The 12,806-nt window shown below is 40.3% G+C and overlaps 1 protein-coding gene and 1 long non-coding RNA gene across 2 annotated transcripts in view; one reads left to right on the top strand and one right to left on the bottom strand.

Moving 5' to 3' along the window:
- Window positions 1-979: 979 nt before the first annotated feature.
- Window positions 980-12,806, bottom strand: part of LOC125765207 (uncharacterized) — a 118,417-nt gene continuing 106,590 nt past the window's right edge. Inside the window, exons 4-5 of the long non-coding RNA XR_007418514.1 lie at window positions 1,413-2,828; window positions 980-1,222 (exon numbers count right to left, since the gene is read on the bottom strand). This is a non-coding gene — a long non-coding RNA (uncharacterized LOC125765207). The remainder of the gene's footprint in view (window positions 1,223-1,412; window positions 2,829-12,806) is intronic.
- On the top strand, window positions 4,568-9,215 carry LOC125765145 (uncharacterized). Its single transcript, XM_049430045.1, has 3 exons — window positions 4,568-6,688; window positions 7,050-7,496; window positions 7,575-9,215. The coding sequence occupies exons 1-3, from the start codon at window positions 6,609-6,611 to the stop codon at window positions 7,738-7,740; spliced, it is 693 nt and encodes a 230-aa protein (XP_049286002.1). The 5' UTR covers window positions 4,568-6,608; the 3' UTR covers window positions 7,741-9,215.

Below are 12,806 nucleotides of genomic sequence, written 5' to 3' on the forward strand. Positions count from 1 at the left end.
GATAGATGGCACCAATGGCTAGATTTTCTTCTTGGACGGACATGCCCTCAGATGTCTGTGCCAGAAGTTATTCGAGGAACCAAGTTCCTTACCCTGTTTGAGAAAATGTAATTTTTTTTTCATTTTTGAGCAATGTAGCAAAAATTTGAAATGTGATATATTTTGATGGGAATTTGTTGCAATAAATTTCTTTTCACTTAAATAGTGATTTAAATTAAAAAAAGAATAAAAAATCAGAAAAAAATTTATAAAAAGTTTCAACTCGAAAATTTTATAAGGCTAACCCCTTACGATTTTTTTGGGAAATTTTGCAAAAAAAATTTAATTGTTTTACTTTAATGCCAATGGGTTGCAATGAGTTTCTTTTCACTCAAATAATGCTTGAAATAAAAAAAGAGTGAAAAATAATAAAAAAATCAAAAAATTAAAAAAAAAATGAAAATTTTCCTCATTTTTGCTCCAAATTTTGCCTATAACTCGGTCGGTATCCAACGGATCGCCAATCTTTAACCTGTGGTCGATAGATGGCACCAATGGCTACATTTTCTTCTTGGACGGTCATGCCCTCAGATGTCTGTGCCAGAAGTTATTCGAGGAACCAAGTTCCTTACCCTGTTTGAGAAAATGTAAAATTTTCCTCATTTTTGCACCAAGTTTTGCCTATAACTCGGTCGGTATCCAACGGATCGCCAAACTTTAACTTGTGGTCGATAGATGGCACCAATGGCTATATTTTCTTCTTGGACAGCCATGCCCTCAGATGTCTGTGCCAGAAGTTATTCGAGGAACCAAGTTCCTTACCCTGTTTGAGAAAATGTAAATTTTTTTTCATTTTTGAGCAATGTAGCAAAAATTTTAAATGTGATATATTTTGATGGGAATTTGTTGCAATAAGTTTCTTTTCACTTAAATAGTGCTTTAAAGTAAAAAAAGAATAAAAAATCAGAAAAAAAACTTTAAAAAATTTTCAACTCGAAAATTTCATAAGGCTAACCCCTTACGATTTTTTTTGGGAAATTTTGCAAAAAAAAATTAATTGTTTTACTTTAATGCCAATGGGTTGCAATGAGTTTCTTTTCACTCAAATAATGCTTGAAATAAAAAAAGAGTGAAAAATAATAAAAAAATCAAAAAATTAAAAAAAAAATGAAAATTTTCCTCATTTTTGCACCAAATTTTGCCTATAACTCGGTCGGTATCCAACGGATCGCCAATCTTTAACCTGTGGTCGATAGATGGCACTAATGGCTACATTTTCTTCTTGGACGGTCATGCCCTCAGATGTCTGTGCCAGAAGTTATTCGAGGAACCAAGTTCCTTACCCTGTTTGAGAAAATGTAAAATTTTCCTCATTTTTGCTCCAAATTTTGCCTATAACTCGGTCGGTATCCAACGGATCGCTAATCTTTAACCTGTGGTCGATAGATGGCACCAATGGCTATATTTTCTTCTTGGACAGCCATGCCCTCGGATGTCTGTGCCAGAAGTTATTCGAGGAACCAAGTTCCTTATCCTGTTTGAGAAAATGTAAATTTTTTTCATTTTTGAGCAATGTAGCAAAAATTTTAAATGTGATATATTTTGATGGGAATTTGTTGCAATAAGTTTCTTTTCACTTAAATAGTGCTTTAAAGTAAAAAAAGAATAAAAATTCAGAAAAAAAATTTTAAAAAATTTTCAACTCGAAAATTTCATAAGGGGTACCCCTTGCCATTTTTTTGAGAAATTTTGCAAAAAAAATAAATTTGTTTTATTTTAATGCCAATGGGTTGCAATGAGTTTCTTTTCACTCAAATAATGCTTGAAATAAAAAAAAAGTGAAAAATAATAAAAAATCAAAAAATTAAAAAAAAAAAAAATTTTGCTCATTTTTGCACCAAATTTTGCCTATAACTCGGTCGGTATCCAACGGATCGCCAATCTTTAACCTGTGGTCGATAGATGGCACCAATGGCTACATTTTCTTCTTGGACGGTCATGCCCTCAGATGTCTGTGCCAGAAGTTATTCGAGGAACCAAGTTCCTTACCCTGTTTGAGAAAATGTAAAATTTTCCTCATTTTTGCACCAAGTTTTGCCTATAACTCGGTCGGTATCCAACGGATCGCCAAACTTTAACTTGTGGTCGATAGATGGCACCAATGGCTATATTTTCTTGTTGGACAGCCATGCCCTCAGATGTCTGTGCCAGAAGTTATTCGAGGAACCAAGTTCCTTACCCTGTTTGAGAAAATGTAAATTTTTTTTCATTTTTGAGCAATGTAGCAAAAATTTTAAATGTGATATATTTTGATGGGAATTTGTTGCAATAAGTTTCTTTTCACTTAAATAGTGCTTTAAAGTAAAAAAAGAATAAAAAATCAGAAAAAAAACTTTAAAAAATTTTCAACTCGAAAATTTCATAAGGCTAACCCCTTACGATTTTTTTGGGAAATTTTGCAAAAAAAAATTAATTGTTTTACTTTAATGCCAATGGGTTGCAATGAGTTTCTTTTCACTCAAATAATGCTTGAAATAAAAAAAGAGTGAAAAATAATAAAAAAATCAAAAAATTAAAAAAAAAATGAAAATTTTCCTCATTTTTGCACCAAATTTTGCCTATAACTCGGTCGGTATCCAACGGATCGCCAATCTTTAACCTGTGGTCGATAGATGGCACTAATGGCTACATTTTCTTCTTGGACGGTCATGCCCTCAGATGTCTGTGCCAGAAGTTATTCGAGGAACCAAGTTCCTTACCCTGTTTGAGAAAATGTAAAATTTTCCTCATTTTTGCACCAAGTTTTGCCTATAACTCGGTCGGTATCCAACGGATCGCCAATCTTTAACCTGTGGTCGAAAGATGGCACCAATGGCTACATTTTCTTCTTGGACAGCCATGCCCTCAGATGTCTGTGCCAGAAGTTATTCGAGGAACCAAGTTCCTTACCCTGTTTGAGAAAATGTAAAATTTTCCTCATTTTTGCACCAAGTTTTGCCTATAACTCGGTCGGTATCCAACGGATCGTCAATATTTAACCTGTGGTCGATAGATGACACCAATGGCTATATTTTCTTCTTGGACAGCCATGCCCTCAGATGTCTGTGCCAGAAGTTATTCGAGGAACCCTGTTTGAGAAAATGTAAATTTTTTTTCATTTTTGAGCAATGTAGCAAAAATTTTAAATGTGATATATTTTGATGGGAATTTGTTGCAATAAGTTTCTTTTCACTTAAATAGTGCTTTAAAGTAAAAAAAGAATAAAAATTCAAAAAAAAATTTTTTAAAAATTTTCAACTCGAAAATTTCATAAGGGGTACCCCTTGCCATTTTTTTGAGAAATTTTGCAAAAAAAATAAATTTGTTTTATTTTAATGCCAATGGGTTGCAATGAGTTTCTTTTCACTCAAATAATGCTTGAAATAAAAAAAAAGTGAAAAATAATAAAAAATCAAAAAATTAAAAAAAAAAAAAAATTTGCTCATTTTTGCACCAAATTTTGCCTATAACTCGGTCGGTATCCAACGGATCGCCAATCTTTAACCTGTGGTCGATAGATGGCACCAATGGCTACATTTTCTTCTTGGACGGTCATGCCCTCAGATGTCTGTGCCAGAAGTTATTCGAGGAACCAAGTTCCTTACCCTGTTTGAGAAAATGTAAAATTTTCCTCATTTTTGCTCCAAATTTTGCCTATAACTCGGTCGGTATCCAACGGATCGCCAAACTTTAGCACAAAGGTTAGTAAGGGGTCGAGGGTGGCTAGTAAGACAAGTGGACAAAAAGAGTGTTATAATATGGTGAAATCCTGGTGTTGTGTTATTAAAGTCCCTTTATGTTTACTTATTACTGGCCATATAATGGTTTCTCCGTAAACGGATCGTCACACTGTAATAGGGTTCAGATAAGATTCGAACCAGGGGCATCGGTGTATTGCACCAAATGTTGTTCCAGAGGACTATAACGATCATTTCTGGCTGCAGTGTTAAATTTCAACCATACTTTAAAATATCGTAGATGTGTGTTTCAAGTCGTCTTTCTTTAAAGAAGATAATAAAGAATACTCATTATTTATTCCTTCTTCCATTTACAGCAATACTTGGCGACGACAAAACGACAGCTTTGCGACTGAATCTGCCAGCGATCGTAGCCAACGGTTGGGATTAACAACGGGCTACGGTGGCGTTAATGGTTACGGTTACTCTAGCACTGGACTGGGTTCCTACACACCGCTCAAGATAACCTGTGGTCGATAGATGACACCAATGGCTATATTTTCTTCTTGGACAGCCATGCCCTCAGATGTCTGTGCCAGAAGTTATTCGAGGAACCCTGTTTGAGAAAATGTAAATTTTTTTTCATTTTTGAGCAATGTAGCAAAAATTTTAAATGTGATATATTTTGATGGGAATTTGTTGCAATAAGTTTCTTTTCACTTAAATAGTGCTTTAAAGTAAAAAAAGAATAAAAATTCAAAAAAAAATTTTTTAAAAATTTTCAACTCGAAAATTTCATAAGGGGTACCCCTTGCCATTTTTTTGAGAAATTTTGCAAAAAAAATAAATTTGTTTTATTTTAATGCCAATGGGTTGCAATGAGTTTCTTTTCACTCAAATAATGCTTGAAATAAAAAAAAAGTGAAAAATAATAAAAAATCAAAAAATTAAAAAAAAAAAAAAATTTGCTCATTTTTGCACCAAATTTTGCCTATAACTCGGTCGGTATCCAACGGATCGCCAATCTTTAACCTGTGGTCGATAGATGGCACCAATGGCTACATTTTCTTCTTGGACGGTCATGCCCTCAGATGTCTGTGCCAGAAGTTATTCGAGGAACCAAGTTCCTTACCCTGTTTGAGAAAATGTAAAATTTTCCTCATTTTTGCTCCAAATTTTGCCTATAACTCGGTCGGTATCCAACGGATCGCCAAACTTTAACTTGTGGTCAATAGATGACACCAATGGCTACATTTTCTTGTTGGACGGTCATGTCCTCAGATGTCTGTATGCCTGTATAGATGTCTCAGATGTTTCTATAAATATGCCAATCTCCAAAGGCTGTATAGTCTTAGGCTCTTTTTTGAAGTAATATTGCAAAATTTATAAATGTAATATATTTTAATGCTGCAATATGTTTCTTTTCACTCAAATAATGCTTTGAATAAAAAAAGAAAAATAATATAAAAAAATTAAAAAATTTAAAAAAATTGAAAATTTCTTAAGTCTATAGCCTTAGCTTTTTTTTGGGGAAATTTAGCAAAATTCATAAAATGATTTATTTTAATGTGAATTTGTTGAAATAAGTTTCTTTTCACTCAAATAATGCTTTAAATAAAAAAGAATAAAAAAATATTAGGAAAAACATAAATTTGCCAATCTCCTAAGCAGAGCCAGATCCCGTTGATAAGTTCTTTACATGAATTCTTTAATATTAGTATTTTTTCTTATCATTTATTTTTTTTGCTTAAATTAGGTTTTAATTCAATATTAAATGTTTTTTCTCTTTTTTAAGCTGTTGTTTTACAGTTTATATGCTATATTAAGTGAATGAAATTCTAAATTTTGTTATAATCTTTTTTGCTTACTTACGTCTTTCCGTGATATTAATCAACAAATAATAAAATCTTTGATGAAAAACGGAACGATTCACACTCTCGCTTGTACGCCTTTTCTTTGAAAGGGAACGGGGAATGTTTTGCACATGGAAAGTGAAAAATGTTTTCCCGATTGTCACAGCAACTACTTACGATGGTACAGTAAGTGCGTTCCCCCATTCTTCGATTACCACTGGCTTGCGCAACACCAAAAACCATCGTCACCCTTCCAGCGCCAACGGTGAGGGCCGTCGCGCCAGAATGCACAGAAAATCAGTAAAATTATCAACGCCTCTGTTGCAACCAGTAAAACCCTAGGATGAAAAATGTCAACCCAAGCGCGGGAGCCTTTCCTCGCCCGACGACTTTCCTACCGGATTAATCGCGGTAATGATGTTCATAATTCCGCATTAAACGTTCACGGCTTCCTACCCCTTCTGTTTCGTCCTATTAGCGAAACATCTTCTGTTTCCGTCTTCTGCTGCTTTTTTTTCGCGGCCCATTAAGTGGTCGAGTATGCACGGGCATGGGGTGCGTCCACGACCACGTGCGCATTATTGAAGACGAGCATAACAATCGTAGCGAATGAATGAAACAACATTTCACGCAACAGGGCACATCTTTTGAATGAATGTGGCCGAATGTACACGTACATGTGGTACAGGCAAGGAAGTGGCTCTGCCTCCGATACCTTTTGGGCCCGTTGGAGGAACTTTGTTTTGTGCTTTTGCGTGTTTTTTCTCTTCTCCTCTGTACTACCGATACAAAAAGGTCGTGAACCATACGGCTAGCGCTTCGCTTTGTGATGGATGATGGAGAATTGGAGGGATTGAAGGAAAAACACTTGTTAGTAATTCTATTATTCATTGTGTTTCGATGATTGCCGCCGCCGATGGGAGGACTTGTAGAGTTGGTTAGGGTATAAAATATAGTTTCTTCAAACAGAAGGATTCATTACAGCTTGTACCTTACCATCGTTGACAACGTCTACCAGTGAAAGTGTGTATCAAAGAATCCAACAAAACTCACAGACAACATGGCAGCTCGTGCAGCTTACTACTTCGTGTCCGTTTTAGTGCTAGCAATGATCGGTTGGCAAGGTGTGGAAGCACAAAGGTTAGTAAGGGGTCGAGGGTGGCTAGTAAGGCAAGTGTACAAAAAAGTGTTATAATATGGTGAATTACTGGTGTTGTGTTATAAAAGTCCTTTTATGTTTACTTATTACTGGCCATGTAATGGCTTCTCCGTAAGCGGATCGTCACACTGCAATAGGGTTTAGATAAGATTCGAACCGCGTGCATCGGTGTATTGAGCCAAATGTTGTTCCACAGGACTATAACGATCATTTCTGGTTGCAGTGTTAAATTTCAACCATACTTTAAAATATCGTGGATGTGTGTTTCATCAAGTTCAAGTCGTCTTTCTTTAAAGAAGATAATAAAGAATATTCATTATTTATTCCTTCTTCCATTTACAGCAATCCTTGGCGACGACAAAACGACAGCTTTGCGACTGAATCTGCCAGCGATCGTAGCCAACGGTTGGGATTAACAACGGGCTACGGTGGCGTTAATGGTTACGGTTACTCCAGCACCGGATTGGGTTCCTACACACCGCTCAAGATCGATCTGGGTGGTGTCGTTCTCGGCACACTCGTCGGTATCGGTGCTCTGCTGCTGCTTCCGAAGCTGGTCAATGTGATCGGTGGTGGGTACGGTGGATCCGGTCACTACCGTAGCGCGGACAGTGATCCAACCGGTATCTCCGATCTGATGAGCAAGGTTGACGATTATCTCGCGCAGAACAACATCGATTCTGGGGCGTGCATGCAGAAGGCCGTCTGTAGCTACCTTCGCTCGTCCGATTACCACGCGCAGGTGGGCACAGCCGATCAAGTGGAGCATATGATCTTGGCACTTTCCGAGTAAGTAGCATTTGTAATGACCATATCAAGAAGAATTGTGATGATATTGTTGTTTTCTTGTTTTACCTTTCGAACCAGAAACTCGATCATTGACTATATGCTGGATGGGACGGCGATCAAGGAAGCGATCAAGAATGGCAAAATGCAAACAGCACGATCATGCGATGAACTATACTCGACATGCCCGCTTGACCGCCAATCCACGCTGAAGCTGTTCAAGAAGATGTTCCCGATCGGCAACTAAACAGCGTCAGCGAAAGTTAAGCTGTTAATTGATCGTATTCTGTGCTGGTTGGTGGTTTGGTTTGTCTCTCATCGGAACAATGGCGCATTCTCAGAAAAGGGTACCAAGGCGAAGAAACTAATTTGTAACGAAGTTTAACGATGGTTGTTGCAAACAGGTTCGACCTAGTTCGTGGAAATTATTTTTAAAAACCACTGTGTGGCCCTATCCTAGAAGGCTAGAAGAGAGTGTGCTGGAAGCGATGCTTTCCTAAACGGTCCCATGTGAGACAAGCTAAACACACCGAGTGCAGTACGATCAGCAGCTCGCTAGAACAGCTACGAAACGGGGTGAGCATCTGTTGATACTCGTGACCCTGGGAGGAAAATCAATCTGTTTAGAATTAGAACCAACGGCAAAGGAGCAGGAGCAAAAATAAGGGCCACCACCTACAACAGCATACGCCTTGACTAAACACACATGGGGATCAATCTTGTATTTAAGCTAATATTATGTTCTCTCCTTCTTACTACGAGTTTGTTCTGCATTGCTTTTTCGGGGAGGTACTTTCGTCCACTGACCGTTCATTTTTATTTTATTTTTTTTCTCTGTGAATCTGTGAGCATGTTTCGCTACGTTGTAAATAATGTGTACGACATTGGACCGTGTGTGAACGTTTAAATAAAAAGAGCAAACCCGACACGGCACGTCCGATTTGAGGGTGCGGATCGTTGTCGTTGTTGATTTGTTTAGTTTCCACGTACCCACACTAACTAACGCCTACGTTTTTCTTTCTTCTGGACGTGGCTGGGCACGTGTCTTAAATAGTGTTTTTTTTTTCTTTCTTTTTGGAATGGTTGAAGGTCAACGTGTAACGTTTGAAGGTAGGTATCATAAATCAGTCCTAGGTCGTGCGACGTTGTTGATCTTCTGGACATCATATAACGAAGTCAATAACTCTAACTAGAGTCACCGTTTGTAAGAACACAAAGGTTTAGCAATAGTGACTATACCATCGGTATTGAGACAACCCTAAAAACAAAATACATTTATCGATTGCAGCATCGAGTATCGGCACTCAGGAAAAATAAAGGCACGTTCTCGTGCAATCACGTCTAAATGTAGCAACGAAATAAATCCCAGAACGGATTGGGCCACCAATCAAACATTCCTTAGTTCCTTCCCTGGTGGCGTGTATAAACACTGTAAACAGTTCTATCGAAATCGAATGCCAAGAGTGGCAACGAGTTTAAAAATAAATCAGCCAACTAACGCCGCATCATCATCCGTGCACCGTTCGATCACACGTTGTATCATCATTGTTTATCGAATCGCATAAAAGGCGGGGGGAGGAAATGAAAATGAAACACCCTTTCCACAAGCGGACACGAGACACGAAAGCACCGTGGTGTTTATTTCTCTCACTTTTTTCTTTTGCTTCGAAACCACCCGTTCCTTTTGTACAGATCATTGTCAGTGTAGCTCGTGCAATGAGCGATAGGGCCCTGACACTGACAGTGATGGGACGAGCGTGTGCGTTATTCTGCGTTAAGCACAGATCACTTTCAAGCTGTACCAAATTCGCACAAAATGCTTACGATCGGACGATTACACTAAGCTGTTAATCTGCATCTCGGAAGTAAAAGTACTTCGAACCATCTGTTCGTATGTACGAGGGTAACAGTAGGTTAAAAGTCACGTTTATAATCGACGATGCTTAGAAATGCGACACCTTAGTCATGTAGATTGCTACACTTCTTTGAATGAATGCTGTGACCGATCATGCTGAGGCTATTGCTCGCCTGTCCTCGTACATTGGGGCGTTGCGTTTGTCGGTGTTTACATCCTCACTGTCAAATCTTGGCATTGCAAGGTACGTCTGACTGTCGTGCCTAAATTTAAACCCAAGTGCCACGCACCTCCTTTTGACCGTCTTGTCACCATTTCCGCTATTTACCTGTGCTTGATGATTGGGTACTGGGGAACGTTACTCATTCGTGTTCCCCTTGCTTCGTACAACAAATCAACACTTATATTTTAGTAGGATCCAGCAAGATCGATACCATTCCTTAACGGTTATGACGCTGAAGGTCATACAAATGCTCCTTAAAATGATCAATGGATCTTCAGCTGGAGAGTTCTTTGTGGAAGCTTTGATGTGAAACTTGAGTGCGATAAAAGACTAGACAAAGAAGCGTAAAAGTCATATAATAATTTACGCATCACATAACTAAAGATGCCCCAGCCTTGGGGCAAATTACCAAGTGGAAAGGGATTGGTGACTTTGATATATCAACACGTAGTATGGACCATGCCAAGAGGAATTTTAAGATCAGAATTTAAGGTTGAATTTATTTAAAAGAAACATTTTAAACTAAAAGATGTGGAAAGAGGTATTAAGAAACCTTGAAAGTAACGCAGGAAAATGTGTCTTTATTTTGGAAAAAATCCCGGTTTCGTAAATATAAATATTTTATTTTTGAACTCATCAAATCTTTAGAAACATTGTACAATCTGCGCAGTTACTTACCTCATTTGGACATACACTGTTTGTCGGTCACGGCACACGCTACGTCAACGTGCATCGAGTGAACGACCATGCGTCTCCACGATTTCACGTACGCAGCCCATTACGGTGTGCACTCGTCCGAAATATAACCCAACTTCACCTTCACCACCACACACACCACCGTAGAAAGGGAAGATATTTTAGCGCGTGTGATTCACCCCCTCCCCCACCTACTCCCCCCTTCGTATGACGAGGAACCAATGCGCATTTTCATTATTCCGCCCGTAAATGGTAGGTGGTAAACGGTGAAAATCAGGTGGTGATTTCAGAAAACAAAAACAAACTCTCGAGAAGGTGCGAAGGTAGCGCACGAAGGCGAAAAAGGTGACGTGTTGCGATGAATCATATGTAAAGATTTGTGGAATCAAGCTACATTCCAACTGGTGCGGTAAGGTAGCGCACCATTCTGGTAGAACATTCGCGCTCTAGGGGAGATTTTTTGCGATACAGCTCCAATTGCTGTTGGGTTGGTGATTTTTGCTAAAATTAGAACTCACCTAAGATATGGCCGGCAACGTGTATGGAGTGGAGTGGATTTTTGTTTTGTTTTTTTTCGGACGCTGCAATAGAGGTCGTTTTGCGATAGAACGGAATTTGCTCGTGTCCTCCATTCCAGCATCGTCTGACGGGAGAAGAAAAGTTGAGCATTCGACGTTGGAAAACCATTATCAACAAATCATTTTAAAAATAAGAGTGTAGTGATGACAGGTTTGTTTTTGACATTAGATTTTATGAGAGTGGAAATTATTATTTCAATACCACAAAGCCAATTGTGGATTTTGCTGACGATGTGGCGTTCACCCTTATCGGGAGGGACCCGCAGGAAATCAGCAACCTTGCTACGAGGAACCTGGAGATGATCGAGCGTTGGATGGATGGAGTGGGATTGAAGCTGGCCCATCAAAAGACCGGCTACATGATCTTCTGCACTCATCACAACCCGCAGGTAGGTCAACTACGTGCGGGGGGACACACGATCGTATCCACGGAATCGCTCAAGTACCTGGGGGTCGAGCTCTGCCGCAAACAGCACCACGGTCGGCATTTGGAGAAGGTTTGCAGCAAGGCATCACGTATCACGAATGTCTTGACCGCTCTGATGCCGAATAAGTGTGGCCCAAAAAGCAGCAGAAGGAGACCCTTGGTTAACGTTGGGAATAGCATTGTCCGTTACGCGGCACCATCGTGGGGACGGACGCTTCTTCAGAAGGACGTTCACCGGACCACGGTTCAGAGGGCGCACCGCACAGGAGTTCTTCGAGTGGCCAGTGCCTTCCAAACGGTCTCCTACGATGCCGCTTGCGTGGTCGCAAGCACTATCCCGTTAGTCCTCCTCCTAGAGGAGGACATCCGCTGCCACGACGAAAAGGTAGCGAGGGGAAGTCCAGGACCAGACATACGAAAGCGGCAAAGGGAAGAGACCATGGGACGCTGGCAACAACAATGGACAGCCGGAGCGGGGCAGCCGAGATCGCCGGGGATGAGGACGAGGAGAATTATCCCGGACATTATGTCCTGGGTAAATCGCAAGCACGGAGAAATTGATTTTTATCTCTCTCAACTCTTTACAGGGCATGGGTTTCTCCGGAGCTACTTCGTCGACAAAGGCATCCTCGACGGCTCGCCAAACTGCCCGGTGTGTGAACACCAAGTGGAAGATGTCGACCACGTAATGTTCCACTGTCCACGGTTTGCTCGAACCCAACACGAGATGCAGCAGCAGAGCCACACCCGCTTGACGATAGAAAATCTTGCAGCGGAAATGTGTGCCAACAGCAACACATGGGAAGCAGTCCGGACCGCCGCAAGGACCATCTTCAGAAACCTCCAAGTGAGATGGAATGAGGAAAGTCCACCTACGGCCAGACGGAGACGACAACAACGACGGCGGAACACGGAACAAACGGGACAGCAACAGCTGCCGCCGTGACCGCACCAAAGGATGACGACAACGGAAGCAGCAGCAGCAGCAACGAGTAACCAGAGCAGCAGCAGGAGCTAGACCCCACCGGAAGTAGCGGCTACGGACGGGTGGAATTAAGCAGCAGCAGCGGAAGGAAGGCACGAAGCAGCAGCAGCAGCTGAGACAACTAGGACGAATGACGCAGTAGCAGCATTGGAAAGCAGCAGCGCGTCAACAGGATGGGTGCATCGCACAAACGTTCCTGCATGGAGTACTACGCACATCAAGCGCATCGGCAGGGTTCGGATCAGGTCGAGGAGTGGTTTAGTTAGGGTCCCATCGGCTGCCGGGTCCGCTTCACGGGCCCAGCGTCACGATGAATCCCACATAACCCATCTCGGAGGGATTGGCTTGTAGCCGCAAGCCGCCCTTCGAGGTGGGTACCTTTTGAAGGTTCCCTCCCCGTTAAAAAAAAAAAAAAAAAAAAAAAAAAAAAAAAAAAAAAAAGCCAATTGTGGATTGTGTACAATAATTGTTAAAGGAAACAAAATCTAGCACAATTGGCCTTCGCCATTTATTTCGATGCTGAAGTTCTATAATGGTTCTCAAAATGTC

Source organism: Anopheles funestus, chromosome 2RL (assembly GCF_943734845.2).
Source record: "Anopheles funestus chromosome 2RL, idAnoFuneDA-416_04, whole genome shotgun sequence".
Lineage (NCBI taxonomy): Eukaryota > Metazoa > Arthropoda > Insecta > Diptera > Culicidae > Anopheles > Anopheles funestus.